Source organism: Notechis scutatus, chromosome 6 (genome assembly GCF_049901735.1).
Source record: "Notechis scutatus isolate UNSWTSFEM ecotype Mainland chromosome 6, rNotScu1.2, whole genome shotgun sequence".
Taxonomy (NCBI): domain Eukaryota; kingdom Metazoa; phylum Chordata; class Lepidosauria; order Squamata; family Elapidae; genus Notechis; species Notechis scutatus.
Genome location: NC_142014.1, coordinates 80196331 through 80220397, shown reverse-complemented (window position 1 = coordinate 80220397; position 24067 = coordinate 80196331). Strand labels below are relative to the sequence as shown.

Sequence of the window (24067 nt, the reverse complement as noted above, 5' to 3'; positions counted from 1 at the left end):
CCTGAAATGGACACCTAACATCAAAAACGTCATCAAAAAAGCCCAACAACAAAATGTTCTGTCTGTGCCAACCCAGAAAGCTCAAACTGCCCAAGGAGCTGCTGATCCAGTTCTACAGAGGAATTATTGAGTCTGTCATCTACACCTCTATAATTGTCTGGTTTGGTTCTGCAACCCCACAAAACAGACACAGACTTCAGAGAGTAATTAGGACTGCAGAAAAAGCAGTTACTACCAACCTGCCTTCCATGGAGGACCTGTATCCTGCACGAGTCAAAAAGAGGGCTGTGAAAATATCTAGAGACCCCTCACATCATGAACATAAATTGTTTCAACTCCTACCCTCAAAACGGCACTATAGAGCCCTGCGCACCAGAACAATTAGACACAAGGAGTTTTTTCCCGAATGCCATCACTCTTCTAAACAAATAATTCCCTCAACACTGTCCAACTATTTACAAAGTACCTTATGATTCTATTTGCTATTCTATTCTATTCTATTCTATTCTATTACTGTACCCTATGACTATTATTAAGTGTTGCACCTGATGATTCTTGTCTTTTGACGAATGTATCTTTTCTTTTATGTACACTGAGAGCATTTGCACCAAAGACAAATTCCTTGTGTGTCCAAAATCACATCTGACCAATAAAGAATTCTATTCTATTCTATTCTATCAAAATTCGGACACTTATTCACACTTATCCTTCCACTGCAACTCCCTACAATTAATCTCCCAAAATAAAGTCAAGAGAATTCTCGCTCCAAATAAGTGCATCCTTAACCTTTTTTTTTCTTTATTGTAAACGGGAGAGAATGGGAACAACGGCCACATTTCAAGGGCAGGTTAAGCCTGGGAGAGTCTCAAACCCTGTATTTCTGATGGAAGCGCAAAATGGGATTAAGCCAAATTCTCCTGTCTGCATTTTAAGTGATGTGCTATCAAGAACAGAGGTCTCCAACTTGGCCACTTTAAGACTTGTGGACCTCAACTGAGAATTCTGGGAGTTGAATTCCACAAGTCTTACAGTTGCCAAGTTTGGGGACCTCTGATCCAGAATGTCGAAAATACAGAATGTGCAAAATAGCAGCTAACTGGAGCAAAAACTCAAATCTAGGGTCTTTGTAAAATTAAGACTCAACTCCCAGAATTCCTCCGCCCTCCTCAATGTAGGAGGAATCCCAATTTCTCTCTCTCTCTCTCACACACACACACATACACCCCCACCTCAAAATCCCTCCCAATGCAGCTTCAAGCTGGCACAGCAGAAGTTTAAAGCTAGCAGGGGTGTTTGCTAAGAAGCAGGCAAGTCGATTCCTGCCCGTGAGGCCTTCCCTGTTCCTGCCTCGTAGTTGAAAAAAAAATCAAATTTTAACGAAGCCGGGAGGCTTAAGCGACGGCCTCCTTTTCTGAAGGGCTCTGCAAAAGCACCTGACTTTTTGCAGACTGCAGGAAAGCCACAACTTGGCGCACCCTGGCAATCCAAACCCCGCCGGCTGAGACGAAATTGCAACAGCAGGATTTGCTCAAGCAAATGGGAAATGTACAGGGAGGGAAGAGCCTGTCAAATCCGACTTGCAAGAGCGTCTCTCACCCGACGGCAACCGATTTTGTAGGCTGGAATTCTTTCCATTTAAGAGAGGGAAGGAGATGAACCTGGCATGCTGGACGTGTAAAAAAAAAGCCCAAGGCACTTTTGATCATATGTGGTGGCCCTGCCCTAAAGCCCAAAGATACTGGACAAAAATCAGATATTGGGTTACAAGAAATAGTAAAAGAACAAATAGAATTGGAACCGGAGTTATTTATGTTAGGAATATTTTTTAAAAAAAAAATACAAGAAAAAGACTAAATATATTTTATTACACCTACTTTATTACACCTACTAACTGCGGCAAGATGAACATATGCACGATGTTGGAAGCATAATAGCATTCCTGTGCTGAGCAATTGGTGATTCAAAAAATCTTGGGACTATGCTGAAATGGATAAGATTGCCTCTAAAATTAAAAGATAAAGAAGAGTCGGAATATCATGAGATTTGGGATATGTAGTATATTTGGCTGGAAAATAGGAAATAAAATTAAGATAACTATAGATAAATGTATATAAAGTATAGTACTGTATATTAACGTAAATTTTTACAAGAGATGGGTATGTATAATAATGAAGTGGGGAAATTATAATTGTGTTGTGGAACAGAGAGGGATCCAATCCCCTTTTCCAATCCCAAATCAGATTTGGGTTACAGCTTATTCACAATTTACAACTATTCACTTAGTGTCCATTCAAAGTTACAATGGCACTGAAGAAAGGTACTTGGGGACTTATTCACATTGATGACCGCTGCCATATCCCGGGGTCGTGTGATCCCCTTTTGCGACCTTCTGACAAGCAATGGCAATGATGAGCCAACAATGGTGTTGCCAAGTTTGCAACTGCAGTGATTTGCTTTGAGAACTGTGGGCAAGGAAGGTTTGCAGAATGGAGCCAAATTCCCTTATAACGACTGTCTCGCTTAGCAGCAGAAATGTTGACCTCAATTGGGGTCATAACTTGAGAATTACTTATTTAAGATTTCTACAGCCCATGGAAGAAAAATTCCCCAGAGGTCAGCCAGGAGATAAAGAAAGCAATATTGCTAGAAGACCAATGTTTTATTTATGCCAATGTTTCTCAGTCTTGGTCACTTTAAGGTGGGTGAACTTCATTTCCCAGCATTCCCTAGCCAGCAAAGCTGGGAGTTGAAGTCCACCCAGCTTAAAGTTTTGCTGGCTAGGGAATGCTGGGAGTTGAAGTCCACCCAGCTTAAAGTTTTGCTGGCTAGGGAATGCTGGGAGTTGAAGTCCACCCGGCTTAAAGTTTTGCTGGCTAGGGAATGCTGGGAGTTGAAGTCCACCCGGCTTAAAGTTTTGCTGGCTAGGGAATGCTGGGATTGAAGTCCACCCGGCTTAAAGTTTTGCTGGCTAGGGAATGCTGGGAGTTGAAGTCCACCCAGCTTAAAGTTTTGCTGGCTAAGGAATGCTGGGAGTTGAAGTCCACCCGGCTTAAAGTTTTGCTGGCTAGGGAATGCTGGGAGTTGAAGTCCACCCAGCTTAAAAGTTTTGCTGGCTAGGAATGCTGGGAGTTGAAGTCCACCCAGCTTAAAGTTTTGCTGGCTAGGGAATGCTGGGAGTTGAAGTCCACCCAGCTTTAAAGTGACCATGATTTAGAAATACTTCCATGCAAACTAATTTCCTTAAAAACTAATTGCCATATTTTGATTTCTAAGACAGGAGTTTCATGGCTAGGGCAGACTTTTGATGGAAGCACTGACCGCATCACCTTATACAGGTAGTCCTCAACTTACAACCATTCGCTGAGTGACCATTTGAACTTACAATGACCATTTGGACTTACAAATGAAAAAAGGGACTTTATGGCCGTTTTTCACACAAACTGTTGCAGCATCCCTACAGGGAAGCCAGAAGCGCTTAACAACCATGTCACTCAATTAACAACTGCAATGATTTGCTTCACAAGGGTGGCAAGAAAGATTTGTAGAATGAGGCGTGATTCACTTAACGACCGTCTCGCTTAAGCAATGGAAATTTGGGGCTCGATTCTGGGCGTGACTCACAGACTAGGGGCAATCAAGCCTCCTTCAGATCAAAGCCATAGGGATAAACCTCCGTATCATGGTTAGCTGCCTCATGGAAAGTTAGATGGGCTGCATAAAAGAAGGTACAAGAAGTGACCTAAGATGGTTAATGATTGAGCCGAACCACAACGGACAATTCCCTGTATTATTGTCAGGGGTTCCAAGATTAAGCAGCTATCGCAACCATCACAATTCCAGGTGAAAGGGAAAAACAGGAAAGGAAAATACGGATTGCAAAGATTAGGCTTTCACTAGCTCGATCCCCGTGCTTCGCTACAAAACTATGTGGTCAGGCTTAGTTTTTCGGGAAGAAAATAAGGGGAGGAGGAATTGTGCCTCTGCCTACCAGCATCCATCGGTATTCATCTGGCTAGCGTCCTGTCGGTGTGTGGGAGAGTTGAGGGCTGTTTGGAAACTGAAGCAATATTTGCTGTGTGAGCAAGGAGGAGACAGCAAGGAGCCTGGGCGTGGCTTAGCTCAACTGTTCTGTACTGAAGCTGCTTGCTGCTGTGAAACTGAAACGGAAACGGAAACTCCTCTGCTTGTGTTTTGCCTTTGGAAGAGATTTCTTTTTTTTCAGGTAGGGAGGGGGAGTAGAACTCCTTAGCATCAGAGTGTGTTAATAATAATAATATTGCAAAGCTGGCTGAGGAATTCTGGGAGTTGAAGTCCACAAGTCTTAAAGTTGCCAAGGTTGGACACCCTTGCTCTAAATGCTCTGATGGTCATTTAGAAAAATCCCTTCTTAGTGAGCCCCTAGAAGCCAAGAGGAACATACGTGCCAAATTTCAGAGATTTTGTGATGATGCGAGAATTGTATTTCACTTTTATATATATAGATTATATTGCAATTTGAATTTTTTCCCCCTTCAGTTTTATCAATTACCCAGAAAGAGGATTCTAAACAGCTGACAAGCACCTTAACAATGAGGACACCAGGAGAAGCAACTACAAAGCATATACACAAACAGTGCTGCACCTCACTTTCCTCCTCCTCTTCACAAATCTTCTATAGCACTGATGGTGTTACCTGGCTAGGTCGTGAAACATCTGCATGAAAACCACCAAGCTCAGAGAGCACCTAGGTAGGACCCTACAGTCTTCTTCCTGCTCCTCCTCCTCTCCACAAACCCCACTCCTTTCTAACACTGAAGATGTTCCCTAGTTGGGTCATAAAACATCTGCAAGGAAACCACCCAGCTCAGCAAGTACTTAAGACCCCACAGTTCAACCCTGAGCTACAAGTATTTTTTTCTGTCTGCTCCACTAGACAGCTTCCTCCCAGCCACAACCACGTTAGCAAGCCTGCTTATGGCCCAGCCACAAATGGTCCTCAGCTTACAATTGTTCACTTAGTGGCCGAAGTTAGACAGCACTAAAAAAAAAAAGCGACATAACTGACCATCACAGTCCTCCCATTCAACCGTGGCAGAATAAGGTAGTAAAATCAGGTTCAATTCACTGAACGACCATCTTGCTTAGCAATGGGAATTCTGCTTCTCATTGTGGCCATAAATTGAGGCCTACCTGTATGCTGAATATTCTTCAGTTCAGAGATTTACGTTCAAGGGAGTCCGAGAAGACCCACAGCATATTTATTAAAAGTATTAGGACTTTAAATACTACTAGAATAGAATAAGAATAGAGAAGAGAAGAGAATGGAGTAGAGTAGAGTAGAGTAGAGTAGAGTAGAAAGTAGAGTAGAGAGTATAGAGTAGAGTAGAGTAGGTATAGAATGGAATGAGAATAGAATAGAATGGAATGGAAAAGAATATAGAGTAGAGAGTAGAGAGTATAGAGTAGAGTAAGAATAGAATGGAATAGAATAGAATAGAATAGAATAGAATAGAATAGAATAGAATAGAATTAGAATAGAATAAGAATAGAATAGAATAGAGAAGAGAATGGAATGGAAAAGAGTAGAGTAGAGTAGAGTAGAGTAGAGTAGAGTAGAGTAGAGTAGAGTAGAGAGTATAGAGTATAGTAGAAAGTATAGAGTAGAGTAGAGAGTATAGAGTAGAGTAGGTATAGAATGGAATGAGAATAGAATAGAATGGAAAAGAATATATAGAGTACAGAGTATAGAGTAGAGTAAGAATAGAGTAGAGTAAGAATAGAATAGAATAGAATAGAATAAGAATAGAATAAGAATTAGAAGAGAAGAGAATTCTTTATTGGCCAAGTGTGATTGGACATACAAGGAATTTGTCTTCGGTGCAGAAGCTCTCAGTGTACATAAAAGCTACAAGTGATAAATCATGATCAAAGTCATCATAATAATACATTCATCATACATGCTGCATTAAATATTTAAAAATTTACCAGGGGCGGGCTCTGAACACAACGAGCAACTTTGCTGCTATATAACTTCTACAGAACTTCATGAGTCATGCAATCTGTTTCCTCTGTGTAACTTTGCCGCAAGAGAAGCATCTGTTCATGTAGGCCCAGGAACAAAAGTCTTAAAATCTGTGTGAGCTTTTCATTGAGACCAGGGAGGGTTTGTGTGTGTCTCCAATCCAAGTGAAGTTTTTCACACTTACGACTGTTGCAGTGGGTCACGGGATTTGGATGCCTGGCAACTGGCTCTTATTTATGACAGTTGCAGTGTCCCCCGGGGTCGTGCGATCCCCTTGTGACCTTCCAACAAGTGAAGTCAATGGAGGAAGCCAGATTCACTTACCAACCTGATTTACCAACACTGATTTAACAACTAAAGTGATCTGACTTTCTTAACAACTGTGGCAAGGCAGGACGTAAAACGGGGCAAAACTCACTTTACAAGTGTCTTGCTTTGCAATGGGAATTGGAGGCTCAATGGTGTTTGTAAGCTGAGGATCACCTGAACATATAAGCTGGTACACCAATCCAAGTATACAACCACTCTGTAAAGCCTTAGTAAAGCCACACCTAGAGCCCTGCATCCAGTTTTGGTCACCACACTGTAAAAAAAGAGGTTGAGACTCTTGAAGAGCAACCAGGATGATTAGGGGATGATTGAAGGCTCAAACATACGAAGAACAGTTGCAGGAACTGGGCCTGGCTAGTCTAGTGAAGAGAAGGACCAGGGGAGACACGATAGCAGCCTTCCAACATTTGAGGGGCTGCCCCAAATAAGGGGTCAACCTATTCTCCAAAGCACCTCAAGATAGGACAAGAAGCAGTGGATGGGAACTAACTGAGAGAACCAACCTAGAACTAAGGAGGCTAAAACATAGAAAGAACGATTTCTGGAATTAGTTATGTCTAGCCTAATGAAAGACAAGGATTTGGGGTGGGCTGGGAATAATAGTCCCATTACTTCAGGGGCTGCCACAGAGAAGTAGAGGGTGGACTCGTTCTCCAGAGCAGGGGGTGGGTGGAAGACCACTAAAGAGACACATCCAGAGTTTGGAGAAATTTCCAGACAGTGAAAACAATCCATGATATAACTTCCCAACCCGGAGTTGTGAATATTCCCTTCGCTGGAGTTTTTCGAGAAAAGATTCGGACAACCGTTTGTTTGGGATGGCATGGGGACTCTTACCTCGGGCAGGGGGTTGGACTAGAAGACCTCCCGGGGTCCCTTGCAGCCCTGCGATTTTATGAATCGATCAATACTTAGCCAAGGCAGCCTGGAACGGAAATGCCAAAGGCTTCACTAATATCTCCAGCAATTATCCCCAAAGGTAGGAGGTACAATAAACTTAATTTTCTCAAAAGGGCATCATCCCAGTTGCCTTCAAGGAAATGAGAGCCATGCCATCATACAAGGGAAAACGTCACACGAGCAAGATCGAATGTCCAGCAACACCGTAGTAGACTTCATGGTCTAGGACAGAGGTCTCCAAAACTTGGCAACTTTAAGACTTGTGGGCTTCCAACTCCAAGAATTCTGGGAGTTGAAGTCCACAAGTGTGATGACCCGGAGTGTAACACAAACGTAACAAAACCCAAAATGTAAATAAAAGTCCTTTAATGCCTCCAACTTGGCCCCACTGTTCAATAATTCTCAGTTGGGGATAAAACTTATTCAAAAATAGTCTTCAAAAGAAAGCAATATAGTCCGAACTAAATGAGCAGAGGTGAAATAAAAAAACCAAACAAACTACAATGACGAAATTTCCACAACAGGACAGAAGTATTTACCAAATTCAAGGAGATAACAAGGCAGAGTCTGTTGGAAGAACGCCAACCAAGATAACTTCAGCCCAAAATAACACACGCTTTACTCCTGGCAACGCTGTGTTTTAACCGTCTCTCTTATATACTATTCTCCCCAGTTGCAACCAATGGAGGGATCGTGGCCGCTTCCTCTCTCGCAAGCCAAGTTGTTTCCTTCTCCGTTCCTCCCTGTGTGCCCTAGGATGCAGAGGGGATGGTCCTGGTTTTTCCTCTGACTGCCCAGCCGGCCTCTACCCTTCCCCAGCCTCCTCCACAACCTCCAGAGCCACACTTCCACTCCCTGTTGGCTGTTCTTCCTCTCCCTCAGAGTCAGATTCTACCTAGGGTATGACAACAAGTCTTAAAGTGGCCATTTGGGGACCCTGGGTCTTGGAGGAGTAAAGGTCCATATAATTGAGATGGGGAAGCTTAATTTTCCAGACACTTTATTCCTTCTTTACATGCTTTGAGCTGATGCGTTGGGCACAATGCAATATTGAAAGAGATGCATCTAGATTTTATTCATAATTATATTAATATCTGGAAATTCAACCAGTGGAGGCTTGTTTTACAGGTTAAGTCCTCCATGTACGACCACAACTGAGTCCAAAATTTATACTGCTAAGTGAAAAATTTGTTAGGTGAGTTTTGCCCCACTGTATGACTTTTCTTGCCACGGCTGTTAAATGAAACACTGCCATTGATAAGTTAGTCCCCCGGTTGTTAAGTGAATCTGGCTTTTCCCTCATCAACTTTGCTTGACGGGAGGTCACAAAAGGGGATCGTGTGGCCCAGGGATGCGGCAACTGTCATAAACGCGAGTCATTTGTCAAGTGTCCGAATGAAAATCCCGTGACTATGGGGAGGCCGCAACGGTGCTAAGTGTGGGGTAAAAAAATTTCAGCGCCATTCTGACTTTGGTCATTAAATGAACTGTTGCAAGTTGAGGACCACCTGTATTTCATTTGCAATTTTAAAAAAAAAATGCAGTGAAGAATCCTGGGGCAGCTTGCAAACTTATTCTTGCAGAAGCTGTTGCAAATCACAATTCATTTTCAGATATTGCATAGTCTTTTTGTTCTAAAGCTCCTGCCCTTGCCAGCAATTCTCGTTTCAGGAAGTGGATTATGATTTGCAAATAATGATTTCGAAACAAAGGTGCTGAGGCAGCATTACAACCCAAGCCTCCGTCCACTTCACAGGAGGAGCTTCAGCAGATCGTTAAAATAGGCCTGCAGGATTTCTCCAGAGGCCTTGAAAAGGAAACCAACCGGATTTTTCAGTCTCCTGGGACAAACTCAAATTTACCACCCCTGGATGTGGCTGCCAGATCACCCCGCAGTTAAACTGCAGGTGTGCTGCAGTTCCAAAAAAAGCCAACGCAGTCCTGGCCTGCATCGAAAAAGCAATCACATCAAGATCACGAGAAGGGATGACAGACAGGTTTATAACAGAGTTGGAAGGGACCTTGTAGGTCATCTAGTCCAGGGGTCCCCAACCACGGTCCGCGGACGGTACCGTCCGCGGAACAAGTCCTACTGGGCCGCTGGCTTGCTGGGCGCCGCCATCTTTTTGATGAAAAGTGCTTCCGATGAGCTTTTCCGGTAGAAAGCCATTTCTATCCGGAAAAGCTCACCGAGCGCTGGCGCCGCCATCTTTTTGATGAAAAAGTGCTTCCGGTGAGGTCACCGGAAGCACTTTTTCATCAAAAGATGGCGGCGCCCAGCTAATGCCGGTACCGGGCCGCGCCATAAAAAGGTTGGGGATACCGGACCGGCGTAAAAGGTTGGGGATCACTGATCTAGTCCAACCCCCCCCCCACCCTGCCCTAGCAGGAGACCCTACTACACCATGATGGTGAGCCTGTGGCACGCAGAGCCCTCTCTGTGGCATGCGCGCCATCACTAGTTGCTCTGGTTTCTGGCACACAGAGCCCTCCCTGTAGGTATTTGCACTGGCCAGTTAGTCTTCGCAGGTGCCAGAGTGCCCCCAAATGGCCTGAAAAACAGCCAAAAAACTAGCTATTTTTGGCCTGAAAAACAAACAGCCTGTAAATGGCCCGAAAAAGGCCCCAAAACTGGCAAATAAAAACGACCAAAAAACAGGCATGTGTACACCGACCAGCTGGTCTTTGGGTTTCTGGCACGCAGAGCCCTCTCTGTGGGCATTTGTGCTGGCCAGCCAGAGCACCTGAAAACAAACGGTTGGAAATGGAGGACTACGTGTACCGAGTCCAGTTCTGGTTATCATGATACAAGAAGGATGCTGGGATCCTAAAAAGAGTGCAGAGAAGAGCAACGAAGATTGATAAAGGGAGTCCAGGGCTAAATCGTACGAGGAACGGCTGAGGAAGCTGGGTAGGTCTTGTGGACTTCAACTCCCAGAATTCCTCCACTAGCCATGTTAGCTCAGGAATTCTGGGAGTTGAAGTCCACAAGTCTTAAAGCTGCCAAGTTTGAAGATCCTTGATCTATTCTGTCTGTCTATCTGTTCTCTCTATTCCACCTCTTTATCTATCTATATCTATTCTATCTTTCTGTCCCTCTCTCTCTATTTATTCTATCTCTCTCTCTTTCTCTCTATCTATTCTATCTATCTATTCTATCTATTCTCTACCTATTCATTCCAGGGGTCTTCAAACTTGGCAGCTTTAAGCTTTAACTTGTGGACTTCAACTCCCAGAATTCCTCCTCCAGTCATGTTAGCTCAGGAATTCTGGGAGTTGTAGTCCACAAGTCTTAGACTTGCCAAGTTTGAAGACTTGGTCTAGCTTATCAAAAAGGAAGATTTGGGGGGACATGACAGCTGTCTTTCAAGTACTTGAGGGGTTATCTCAGAGGAGACTGACTTATTCCCCAAAGCACCAGAAAGCAGGACAAGAAGCAATGGGGGGGGGGGGTACATTAGAACGTGCAGAAATGAACAGGTTAACACTTGCAATTAAAGAGAAGGAACAAACTGAATATTATATGATATGGGAAATAATTTATCAATGGTTAGAGAATAAATATGAAAGTTGGAAATGAACTAATTGGAAGAAAATACAGAAAAAACTATTTTAAAAATACCAATTTGGATTTCAACAATGGAGGCGGTGATTCATCCAAATAATCTGGAGATCACTAAAATGATTAAATATTGGATACGCAAGGAAATTTGAAATCGCGGCAAGAACTTCAAGAGCAGGGACTAAAAATTGATCAGTGGGCATATCTTCAAATTCAAAGTAGATATAAACAGGACAAGAAAGAATTTGGAATTAACAATAATCTCCAGCAATTAGATAAAATTTTATTAGGATCAGGCAAAAAAATATAACAAAATTTTATAATTATTTATTAGAAGTAGAAATTGTAAAAGGGAACATGATAGCCTGGAGTAGGAATATAGGACGTAGCATCACCCTAACAGAATGGGGAAAGGTCTGGGGTAGAAATAATAAAATTACAAAATCAGTAGCATTCAAAGAAAATGCCTATAAAATGTTTTATAGATGGCATCTTCCACCTTCGAGATTAACGAAAATGCACCCCAATATGAATCCGAATTGCTGGAAATGCAAAAAAAAGGGGGAACTTTTTTCCATATGTGGTGGTCCTGTACAGAAGCTCAAAAATATTGGCAGAAAATTAGAAATTGGTTGGAAGAAATGACAAGAGAAGAGATCTAATTCAAACCAGTCTTTTCTGTTAGGGATCTTTGATAAACAGATATCAAAAAAGTGAAATATATAATAATACACATTTTGACAGTGGCCAGATTGGCTTTTGTACGATATTGGAAGCAGCCTCATGTTCCATCAGAGGAGATGATTATTCAAAAAATTTCAAGTTGTGCAGAAATGGACAAATTAACTTTGGCATTAAAAAAATAAAGACACTTCAATATACTACAACAGCTGGAACTGCTGGTACAAATGGATAGACCAAAGAGAGACTTCACACTAAAAGGCAAAAGAGGATAGGATAGATCCATAGTAGTGATATACAGATATATGTAAGGATTAGGTGTGTGTATATGGCATAAAATAAGGATAAAAAAGAGATCTTACAAACTGTTGAAGTTGAGAATGTTTTTAATTGTTTTCTATTTTTCTCTTTCTATTTTCTTCTTTCTTCTTTTTCTCTCTTTCATTTATGTATGTGTTGTTGGTTTGTTTTAATGGTAAAATCAATAAAATTTATTTTTAAAAAAGAAAGAAAGTTGGAAATAAAGATGATTAGTGAAATATAGAAAATATGTTAATAGAATCAAATAAGTTAAGATGAGGATTTTTACCATTAGATATATCATGCATATCAGTATTAAGAGAAGAGAATTAATACTAATGTAATGAATATGGCTGTAATTTTAATTGTTATTGCACAATATATTTGTACCCAGGTAACACACTGTTTAATGGAAGATGGATTGTTTGTATTAAAAATAAAATAAAAAATTTACTCCCCCCAAAAAAAAAAAAAAAGGAGCAGCAATGGTTGGAAATTTGTTAAAGGGAGATCCAACCAGAACTAAGGAGAAATTTTCTGACAGCATAGTTAATCGATGGAATAGCTTGCCTCTCGGAGTTGATATATAATATCTGTGACATATACGTGGGTACATGCCTAATTCTGTATTAATCTGTATTTATTTATTGTTATATTATGTCATATTTATTGGAGGTGGTGACCCTTTTGAGAGCTGTATGAAACAAAATTTCACCTAGTGTACGTTCCAAGTGACAATCAAGTTAGTTGTGGGTGCTCCAACGGGAGGTTTTCAAAAATAAAACAGGACAACCATTTGACTACCCTGCCTTGAGCAGGGGTTGGACTAGAAGATCTCCAAGCCCCCTTCCAGCCCTGTGATTTTACGTTTTCATGTCTCCTCATAATTCCCTTCTCATTCAACACCGAGACTGAGAACTAAAAGGGGGTCCACGTTGAAAGGAATCCTTAGAAAATTAACATTCGTATCTGAAGGTGCAACCGACAACATTGGGACCAATTTTAAGCAGATGTTCAGCCCGAGGATGTGATTTAAAAGCGATTGTGGTTTGCTTTACCCTGGGAAGTTTCAAACAGTGAGAGCCATTGTGGGTGGAAATGGGCCAAGGCCCACAGTCTTGCACTGCAGCCTCAAGACACAAAAAGCACACCACGTCAGACAAGGCACAAGCAGCTCACAACAACGAGTCTCTCTAAATTAAGTGGAGGTGCCAACATTTTACCCGCGGATGTGCCGACGTTCCAGATTTGGTCAAGAGTCAGCATCTTCTTCTTAAGAACTGAGTCATACTTTCAGCTATGTCCTTGTGGGCAAAAGTTCAGCCCAACATGCCAGCAAAGAAAGTGGAATCCTCGCGGGCTACAGATAGTCCTACAGTTCATTTAGTGACTGTTCAAACTGAAAAAAAAAAAGTGACTTTTGACAGTTTCCCCCCACATACGACTTGTTGCAGTACGTGATCAAAATGTGGACTTTGGGCAACTGACTCACATTTGTGACGGTTGCAGTGTCCCCCGGGGTCATGCCATCCCCTTTTGCGACCTTCCAACAAGCAATGTCCATGGGGGAAGCCAAATTCACTTAACAACCTTGTTACTAACTTAACAACTGCAATGATTCGCTTAAGAAGTATGGCTCACTTAGCAACGGAAATGTGGGGCTCAATTGTGGTCGTAAGTCAAGGACTACCTGTAAGGCTGGTTTGAACCACAGCAGAGTCTAGCTGCTATGGAGAGTCAACTTACAACCACAACTGTGTCTCAAATTTGAGAAATTCATTAAGTTTTGCTCCATTTTTACAATTTTTCTTGCCACATTTAAAAAAAAATATTGTACATTTTCCTTTATTATACATATTTCCAGTTTTGCAACGTCAGTGTACTGGCTATATCAAGTCTTTTTTAGATATACATATTAGACACTAGAGGCCTCCAAACTTGACAACGTTTAATACTTTTGGACTTCAAATCCCAGAATTTCTCAGCTAGGCATAGCTGGCTGGAGAATTCTGGGAGTTGAAGTCCACAAGTCTTAAAATTGCCACGTTTGGGGACCCCTGGCTATAACCATCATTCTCATAGTCATACGGTGTAATCTCTTTTAAGTACATAGCATTGTACTTCATAACTGTAACTATTGTTTTCATAGTTGTATCGTAACACTTTATACGTTTATCACTCAGTCCGTTTTAATCTCTAGTCACGTACAGTCTGATAATAGCAATAGCACTTAAGACTTATATACCGCTTTATAGTGCTTTACAGTCCGCTCTAAGCGGCTTACAGTCAGTATATTGCATATAATGATACTGCTTACAACATATATTCTTACATATATCTATATACCTGTATTTATTCCTGTTTTGTTATTAAGTTACTAATCTCTGCACCTGTTATTTAACCATTTGCACAATACGTCCCATGCTGAGTAATATTCTGTCTCCTCTTTATCTTTAAGTTCCATTGTTAAGCAAGTTCCAATTCGGCACATTCCAGTATTTTTTTCTTTCTTTTTTCTTGCCACCTTTGTTAGGCGAATCACTGCGGCTGTTTAAGTTAGCAATCTAGCTATTAAGTTTAATCTGCTTTCCTTGTTGACTTCGCACGTCCGAAGGTTGCCGTTCGGCGCCGTTGTTAACTTCAGACACTAAATGAACCGTACCTGCATCAGAGGCAGAAACTGCTAACTGCCTTAACGTTGGAAACAGGCCATTGACCGATCTTGGCTCTTCAAAGAATTCCACCCAGAGGGTTTTCTCTGCTCAAGTCAGCAAGACAAGGCATGTTTCTTTCTTTCTTTCTTTCTTTCTTTTTTAACAGTTGAAATCTCTTGGTTTTTTTTTTCGCCCCCCACCCACCTACCCACAAGCTGAACAAAAGATTCAAAACAAGCGCAGGAAAGAGCTGGCTTCCACAATGGCAGGAAGCTTGTATTCATTCTGGGCCGTGTTTCTTTCTCAGAAAGAACAATTCCCCTTTTTATCCTTACGCGGCATTCATCCGAAGGGCTTCTTACCAAAATCGGTTTAATTTGCAGGACGAGAAGTGAAACCAACTGATTTTTCGAAAGAAAGAAGAACACAGAGAGAGAGAGAGAAATGGTGGTGAGATCAAAAGATTAGTGTTTTCACCCTGAAGGCCACCGAGTTGCTTTTGAAATCATTTTGCAGAATATTTTTGGAGGCTGGTCGGGAAGTCTCTCATTAGAGGCCACGAAAGAAAGAAAGAAAGAAAGAAAGACAGGGGCATCTTTGTCCTTCTCCATCGGCAAACCAGGATGAGGCTACAGAAAGAGGCTGCATATGACGATCCTTGTTTGGCAAGGTGGTCATATTTCCTGGAGCTTTAGGAAGCAATTTTCATTTGTGGATCCAGCCATCTCATGCGTGACAGAGACAACTGAAGAGAGGGGTAAATGGAGATTATTCTGATTTAATTAGGTGCTCCACCCATGGCAGCTCAGAACGAACCTAAGAGTAGACAAGGCTGACGTGAGAGGAATGGTTTCTCTGCTGACCTTTCTGGAAATCATTCCCTTTTCTGCTATTTCAGAGTTGGTACATCCAACTGTTTGTCTTGCAGTCAGAGCTTCAAGCCACGACAACCACAACTTTCAAGGTTTAACGTGTTAGTATTGTTAAGGAAACTCCTTTCTCCTAAACCTTCTCAAAATCGGTCACTTGACGTTGGGTGGACTTTCAATCCAAGAATTCCCCAGCCAGCATTATTTCCCCCCCAAAAAATCACCCCCAGCATAGCTAGCTGGGGAATTCGGGGAATTGAGACACATATTTTTAACTGCTGGCTGGGGAATTCTGGGAGGTGAAGTCTACCCAATGGGAGGGGGGACACTTTATGGGTTGGGGTGATGGTGGTTGACCTTGCAGCTGCACACCAGTGAGGAATGGGCGCATTTAATTAATCAAAGAGGGAAGCAACCTGGAATTAAGCAGAATCTTCCTAACAGTGAGGACAAATTAACCGGTGGAACAGCCTGCCACCAGAAATTGTGGTGGTTTTTAAGCAGAGACCAGACAGTCACTTGTCTGAGACGGTGTAGGTTCTCCTGCTTGAGCAAAGGGCTGGACTAGAAGACCTCCAAGGTCCAAATTTGATTTAAGCCATTTAAATGGCCCCCTGAAATTATTCCCAGTGCCCCAGCAGCCGATTTTGGGTCACGTGATCATGGGGGGGGGGGATGCTGCAACAATTGAAAGTGTGAAAACCGGTCGTAAGTTGCCCTTTCAGTCGCTAAATCAGTGATTGTAAATCAAGGACCGCCTGTAGAGTGGGAAGACAGAAAGCTTGCTTGGCAGGAAAGGTAACTTATACAGTCAAAAATAAATAATAATAATAAGAGAGAAAGAGAGAGAGAGAGACATGATGGAGATAAACCGGATGCAAGGGCCGGAAGTGAAGGTTATAACATTTCTGTGGTCAGAGACAAATTTTTAAATCAACAAGAGACCAATTTTTAACCTCTTTTAAGAGAGGATTTTTTTTTTTTAAAAAAAGCAGGCAACCTTAAAAAAGGTGAATGGGGGAGGGGGGACCTTTCAAGGCTACAAGTTCCTCTCTGAAATGTGATCTCCATTGCGTCTCCTTTCCGTAGAGACCCTCCTGTCATTCAATATACCTGACCAATGATTTGTTGGGAGCAAACTGTAAAGCGTGCATTTTAACTGCAAAGTGAGCTACACGGTTCAGGTTAGGCAAGTTATTCTTTTGCCAAACTTAAGACTTGACGCTATATTCGTAACCTAGGACTGTCGCTAAGTGTTGCAGCTTGTGATTCTTGATGAATCTATTTTTTCTTTTCTTTTTCCGTACACTGGGAGCTCATGCACCAAAGACAAATTCCTTGTGTGTCCAATCACCGCTTGGCTAATAAAGAATTCTATTACAGCCAGGGGGTATTCCAACCTTGGTCACTTTTAAAGACTTCAACTCCCAGAATCCTCCCCACTTTAGAGGGCTTAAAATCAGTATGCCTATTAAGCTGCCTAGGACTCTGACAGGTAAGAGAGAGCCTACAGCAGGGAGGTCCCATTTGGGGGACTTTAAGACCTGTGGACTTCAACTCCCAGAATTCCCCAGCCAGCATGGCTGGCTGGGGAATTCTGGGAGTTGAAGTCCACAGGTCTTAAAGTCCCCCAAATGGGACCTCCCTGCTGTAAACCCTCATTTAATGTCAGCAGACAGACAATAATGGTCTAGGGAGAAGATTTTGATGCTTGGGGAGATGGCTCCCCAATGTTTCAAAGGACAGCAGAAAGAATACAGCTAGCCCTCCACTTGCAAGCATTTGTTTAGCGACCATTTGAAGTTGAAATGGCACTGGACCAAGTGACTTATGACCGGTTTTCACCCTTGCGACCGTTGCAGCATCTCATGGGCTCAGGATCAAAATTCAGATGTGTGGCAACTGGCATGTCCTTATGACGGTTGTGCTATCTTGGGGGGCTCATGTGATCGTCATTTGTGACCTTCCCAGCTGGCTTCCGACAAGCAAAGTCAACGGCCAGGCTTGTTTAACAACCGCAGTGATTCACTTAACGGTGGCCAAAGAAAGATCGTAAAACAGGACGCAACTCTGCTGCCCTGCTTAGCGTCAGAAATCTGGGGGCTCCGTTGTGGTCCTAAGTCAAGGACCATCCGTCATGAAGGAGAGAAGGGTCAGGCAAGCACAAGGAGACCAGAGAGCTGGTTTTTGGAGGCAGAAATAGGAAAGCCTGTAATCAGAAGCTGAAGATGCAACAAAGGAAGAAAAGAAAAAGAAACTCTATTATTTTGCATATTATATATGCAAAGGGATAATATATATGGAAAGGGACGACAAGGGCACAAGGACAGATCACCTGCCAAGCAAAAAGCGTGCCAAGTCAAAGTTAAAACCCCTCACTCAAAAATCCACGGGTGGGGAATGGGTGGTCATGGACTTTTGATTTAAAAAAAGAAAAATCTTACAGTGGCCACTTAAGACATTTCCAGAGATTGCAAATGTAGAATAATGTAAATCTTGTGCTAGATTTATGGCAGTTGGATAGTTTACTGAGTTATTTCCTCCAGAGGGGGAAAAAAAAAATACAAAGTCAACGTTCTGGATGGAAAAAACCAGAGAAAAGGTACAGAATAGGATGGTCCCAGCTACAAAGAAGGACAACCTTGTAAGGTAGGACAGCTGAGAGAGAAAAAACTGGGCTCCGAGGCTGGGTGAGAGTCAAATCTAGCTCTGTTTATGTGTTTCCTGTAAAGTGACTCATTGATTTCAATGGGAAAAAGAGTAGCTGCAGTATGAAAGTCCAGGCTCTGAAGCAATCCCCCAAAATCCCCCATTCCACCCCCACCCCCAGACCTGGCAAGGCCTGGGAGCTCCAGAGAACTACAGAGTGCCCCTTGGTGCAAAGAGGGCAAATGTTTGGGCTGCCAAGCAAAACCTTTTACCAAGATGCCCCCTAGAAGAGCAAGAGACGACAGGGAAGAAGAGGCTGAAGGACAAGGGAGGATCCAAGGGCAAAAAAATTAAAGGCAGCTAATTATCGGTTTGCAACCATTCCGTTTGAATGGCCATTTGAAGTTACGACGGCCCTGAAAAACAGTAACTTAAGATCTTTTTTTTTTTCTTTCAACACGGTCGTTGCAGCATCCCCATGGCCACGTGACCCAAATTCGGATGCTTGGCAGCTGACTCATATTCATGACGGTTGCAGTGTCCTGGGGTCCCTCATGGGTACCCTTTTACGACCTTCTGACAAGCAGTCAATGGGGAAACCAGATTCACTTAACAACCAGATTACTAAGTTATCAACTGCAGTGATTCCCTTAACAACAGAGGCAAGAAAGGTCGCAAAACAGGGCAAAACAATTAAATATTTCTTGTCTAGCAAGAGGAATTTCAGGCACTGAAATCAAAGGCTATTGTGCAATATAAAATAAATATATACAATGTAAAATACAATCTCCTGGGATGTCTTCCCTTGATGCCGTAGGAGGAGAAAAGTCTGGGGCCACTTCCAAAGCCTCACTCAGGTCGGAGCCTCCATGGCCAGGAGCAGTGTGCTGCATAATGGCATTTGGAGCTCACCAGGGTCCCGCCCAGCCGAGGTAGGCAGCCAAGGATTATGGGGCAGAATATCCAAGCTGGATAATGAAGCAGCAGCCAAGCAGGGGCTCCGTCCATGGGGAGGGAAGGCTGGATGCCCACAGGGGTTAAAAGAAATCCAGCCTTTCTTTGGCTTCAGAAGCCGTGGGAAGCTTTGAGGGGGGGGGCAGGTTGAGCCAGATCATGTGTCTCCAGAAGACCCGGGTCAGGAGGGTTGTGTGAACCCACAACTCTGCAGGCGGGACAGGAGAAGGAGAGCCAGTTGAAGATTAAAACGGGAGGGGGCAAAAAAAAAAAGCACAAGGATGATTAAACGGGAGGGGGAGAAGGCAGGAGAGTCCGAAAAGAAGGCTAAATAACATATAATTAATCATTCATAGAAAAGCTAATAATCATCCCCACGTAAAGGAGGGTCTAAATAAGGGGAGAGGAAAAAGAGGAAGGGGGGACATCAAGCCCACCCCAACTGCCTTCAATTCAAGCTACAGGTATCTTTGAGGAGGGGCATGCGTTCCTGTCTCTTTCCCTTCTCTCCCCAGGTTGTGGGAGCGCCATCAATTGGGACCTTCAAGAAGAGATTGGACTGCCATTTGTCAGAAATGGTGTAAGGTCTCCCGCTTGGGCAGGGGGGGGGTTGGACTAGATGACCTACAAGGTCCCTTCCAACCTCTGTTAACCTGTTATTATTCTGTTATTCAGAAGTTGTGGGAGCTTCATCCCTGGAAACTTTCAAGAAGAGATTGGACTGCCATTTGTCAGAAATTCAACCAGATTGGGGTTGGGCTAGATGACCTACAAGGTCCCTTCCAACTCTGATTATCTGCAGTTGCACTTCCATCCATTCAGAGGACTCCCAGCCCCACTGATTATAATATGAAAGCAAATCTGAATAAAATAATCCCCAAATAATGGCTGGTCTCAACAGGAGGAGGAGAGGGAGGCCACCAAGCCCAACCTGGCCCTCTTCCCTCATGCTACACTTTCTGCCTTCCTTCCAGTTTCATCCCTTTCCCTCCAGTTCCACCTATTCAGACGACTCCCAGCCCCCTTGCTAGAATATAAAAGATATTCCTAATAAAACCAAGCCTCAAACGATGGCAGGCCTCAACAAAAAAGGAAAGAGGAGGGGGGAGGCCTCCACCCCTCATGCTACACTTTCCCTTCCCACAAGTTACCTTATAACCTGTTTCCCCCATTCAGACGACTCCCAGCCCGGATGTTACATTATAAAAGCTAATCCTAAAATAAAAACCATCTCCAAAAAAAACAGCAGGACACAGGAAACAGGCAAAAAAGGAAGGGGGTTGGGGGAGGTTGCCAAGTCAAGCCCAGCCCCCAGCCCTCATGTTACACGTGTCTTTGCCCTTCCCACCTACACGTGTCTTTTCCTTTCCCTCCAGTTCCACCCATTCAGAGCCCCGATTCTACAACATTAAAGCTAATCCTAATGAAAATAATAATAATAATAATCATCCCCAAATAATGGCAGGTCTCAACCAAAAGGGGAAAAGAGGGGGAGGGCACCGAGCTCAGACCCATTCATCCCTTGCCTTCCCACAAGATGCGTGTCTTTCTCTTCCCTGAAGTTACACGTTTTTGCCTTCCCACAAGATACGTGTCTTTCCCTTCCCTGGAAATTACACGTCTTTCCATTCCCACAAGATACGTCTCTTTCCCTTCCCTGAAGTTACACGTGTTTGCCTTCCCACAAGATACACATTTTCCCTTCCCTGAAGTTACACGTGTCTTTCCACTCCCACAAGATACGTCTTTCCCTTCCCTGAAGTTACACCTGTCTTTCCCTTCCCGCAAGATACGTCTCTTTCCCTTCCCTAAAGTTATACGTGTCTTTCTTTCCCTTCCCACAAGACACGCGCGTCTTTGGCTTCTCATGTTACACGCGTCTTCCCCTTCCCTCCGCTCCCTCCGCTCCCACCCCTCCCTTGCTACCAATATCAAAGCTAATCCTCAAATAAGGACCACCCCCAATAACAGCAGGGAGGGGCAGCCCGCTCCCGTGCTTCCCTACACGCTTCCCGCAAGATACACGCGTCTTCGGATCCCCTTTCCCACGAGACGCGCTTTCTTGTTTTTTTTAAGGCCGCGCGGGCTCCCCCTTCCCTCCCAGGCGCGTCCCGCTCACCGTCAGGCCGGTGCCCAGCACGATCACGTCGTACTCCTCATTCATGGCGGCGGTGACGGCGGAGGCAGCCGGGCGGCGGGCGAGGCCGGGCGGGGGCGGCGGGGCGGCGCTGGGAGGTCTCCCTCGGGCTCGGGCGGCTGAGGGGCTCGGGCGGCGGGGCCTGGGAGGCGGCGGTTCGAGGCCTCGGCGGCCGTAACTGCCGGCGGCTGAGGAGGAGGAGGAGGAGAGGAGGAGGAGGAGGAGGAAGAAGAAGCGGCGGCCGAGGAGAAAATGGAGGCGACGCTGCTCCTACCTCCGCCGCCGCCGCCGGGAGAAGAGCGCGCCAGAGGGGCGGGGCCTTTGGGGGCTGGGCGGAGCCTTTGGGGGCTGGGCGGGGCCTTTTGGGGCTGGGCAGGGCCCCGGCCGCCACCCGAGGGGGAGGAGCTGGAGGGCGCCCCAATCCCCGCCATCGTCGCCAAGGGGGCGCTGCACGGCCGGCGGCCGTTATTGGGCTGCCGCGAGGTGTCAATCAAGGTTGGGAGGGAAGAAGGGAGGAAAAAAAAAAGGAGGCGGGGCGTTCCTTTATTTCCTCCCCCGTGACCCCGCCCTCTGCCCGGGATTGGCTGCGCGCCCTCGGCCGGACGAGGCGAGGAAAGCTCGATGCCACGCAGGTGCCCGCCGGGCATGGGAGGGAGGAGGGAGGGAGGAGCATGCGCGCTCGCGAGGGTGAAGCCGCTGCCCTGCTTCCGGGCGATGAGCGCGTGATTCCGTGCCAAGCTATGATTCCACCACGTTTTGTCGTCTTAGCTTCCGCATGATATGCTCTCAATCTTTGTTTCTGAAACTTGGCCTATTTTAAAAGGGATGGGCATGGGTTTCAAGTCTCAGAATCCCCCAGCCAGGCCTGGAATTCAGGGAGTTGATACCCATCCATCTTAAACAGGCCATGTTTGAGACACGCTGCTCTGAATCCTGGTTTGTTCACCCGAAGTCCCACCTCTGGGTCTCCACAATCCATGAAAAGGGGGATCCTTAATCCACAATCCAGAAAAAGGATCACATGTGCCCAGGACACAGTAATGAGTCCGTTGCCAAGTGTGTGAATTTTGATCAGGATGTTGCAATGGTCATAAGTGTGGAAGAACAGTCACAAAAACCACTTTTTTCAGTGTAGTTGTTACTTTGGACGGTCACTAAACAGAAGGTCGTTAGTCAAGGACTTCCTGTCTTTTTGTAAAGCCTCCTAGGGTTGCCTTATGGTGAGGTGTGGCATGCAAAAAACAGAACTACCTCATTTACTGACCACCATTGGAACTGGCCATGCAGTTAAGTATTGTAGTCGTTAAGTGAAACTTCTTGATTTTTTCCTGATCTTCCTTCAGCTTTCCAGAGCTACAAAAGTCACGTTGGAAGCTAAAATCCGCCCCTCTCCTAGGAAAGTGTAATATTTTAGGATATACTAAAAAGGCAGAATATTATGTATACAGTAGTATACATGGAGTCATTTTTGCATAAATTTGATTAAGCTTATATTATGGATATATACTGTCAATTTTACCATTACTGTGTATTTTCCAGTTTTGGTCTCCTAATAAGATATTGTTAGCAAGCCCTTCTTTTCCTTCACCCAACATCTTGAAGCATGTGATCATTTATTTAATTTTATTTGTCAAATCGCTTACAGGATACTAGGTTTAAGTATAAACATGAGTAAGAATACAGGAAATAGGTACGAATAAATGGGGACAATAGGACAGGGAGACGCGATGGTGCACTTATGTATGCCCCTTATAGACCTCTTAGGAATGCGTATTCTCTCCCTTCCTTTCTCTCCTCCCTCCATTCTTTTCTCTCCTTCCTTCCCTTCCTTCCTTCCTTCCTTCCTTCCTTCCTTCCTTCCTTCCTTCCTTCCTTCCTTGCCCTTATAGACCTCCTTCCTTCCTTCCTTCCTTCCTTCCTTCCTTCCTTCCTTCCTTCCTTCCTTCCTTCCTTCCCTGTTCTCCTTCCTTTCCTTCCTTCCTTCCCCTTCCCTGTTCTCCTTCCTTCCTTCCTTCCTTATTTTATTTTTTGTTTTTTTATTTGATTTGATTTGTCAATCGCTTACCAGATAATAGATATAAGTATAAACATGAGTAAGAATACAGGAAATAGGTACGAATAAATGGGGACAATAGGACAGGGACGGTAGGCACGATGGTGCACTTATGCACGCCCCCTTACAGGCCTCTTAGAAATGGGGTGAGGTCAATAGTGGATAGTTTGAGGTTAAAGGAGTGCGGGTTTGAGGATGCAACAACAGAGTCAGGTAGTGCATTCCAGGCATTGACCACTCTGTTGCTGAAGTCGTACTTTCTGCAATCAAGTTTGAAGCAGTTTACGTTGAGTTTGTATCTGTTGTGTGCTCCTGTGTTGTTGCGGTTGAAGCTGAAGTAGTCATTGACTGGTAGCACATTGTAGCAGATAATTTTGTGTGCTACGCTTAAGTCCAATCTTAGCCGGTGTAGTTCAAGGTTGTCTAAGCCTAGAATCTCAAGCCTGGTGGTGTAGGGTATTCTGTTGCGAGTAGAGGAGTGTAGTACTCTTGTCGTGAAATACTTCTGGACTCGCTCGATTGTATTAATGTCCAATATACAGTGCGGATACCAGACTGATAAGCTGTATTTGGGTATCATCCTTTTCACTTTGGAGCTCCAAGCCATGTGGTTCTGTCCACCATTAAACCATCTTTCCAAACAGCCTCCATGTTTCCAGTGTCTTTCTTCCCCACTTGGAACTGAACCCAGAAGGATATTTTCTTCCAAGAGTCGTAAAGATGAGGATTTGGCAGCCAAGTCATTGTTTCATCACCATTGTAACTCTGCATGAATGCTAAACAAGGCAATTAATCTTCTGAGCAATTCCTGTTTTCCCCATAACAACAACCTGTGAGGTGGGATGGGTCAAGAGGTACAAAATTATGCTTTTATTCTGGTACCAAGATATAAGGACCCTGAGGGCTCAAAAGCTAACCCAGGGCCTCAATGAGAATCTTACAGCAATTTTTACAGTCAAGGGATGGTCGCATTCAAA

The 24067-nt window shown here is 44.1% G+C and overlaps 1 protein-coding gene across 2 annotated transcripts in view; it reads right to left on the bottom strand.

Moving 5' to 3' along the window:
• Nucleotides 1-21483, bottom strand: part of GDI2 (GDP dissociation inhibitor 2) — a 39475-nt gene extending 17992 nt beyond the window's left edge. The window contains exons 1-2 of one of the 2 annotated variants that reach the window (XM_087968924.1): nucleotides 21279-21483; nucleotides 21020-21234 (exon numbers count right to left, since the gene is read on the bottom strand). In XM_087968924.1, the coding sequence (XP_087825050.1) occupies nucleotides 21020-21234; nucleotides 21279-21468 (405 nt within the window). In that variant the 5' untranslated portion in view covers nucleotides 21469-21483. Of the gene's footprint in view, nucleotides 1-21019 lie in introns of both variants that reach the window. The other variant, XM_087968923.1, reaches the window with a different exon arrangement.
• Between the last annotated feature and the right edge of the window lie 2584 nt (nucleotides 21484-24067).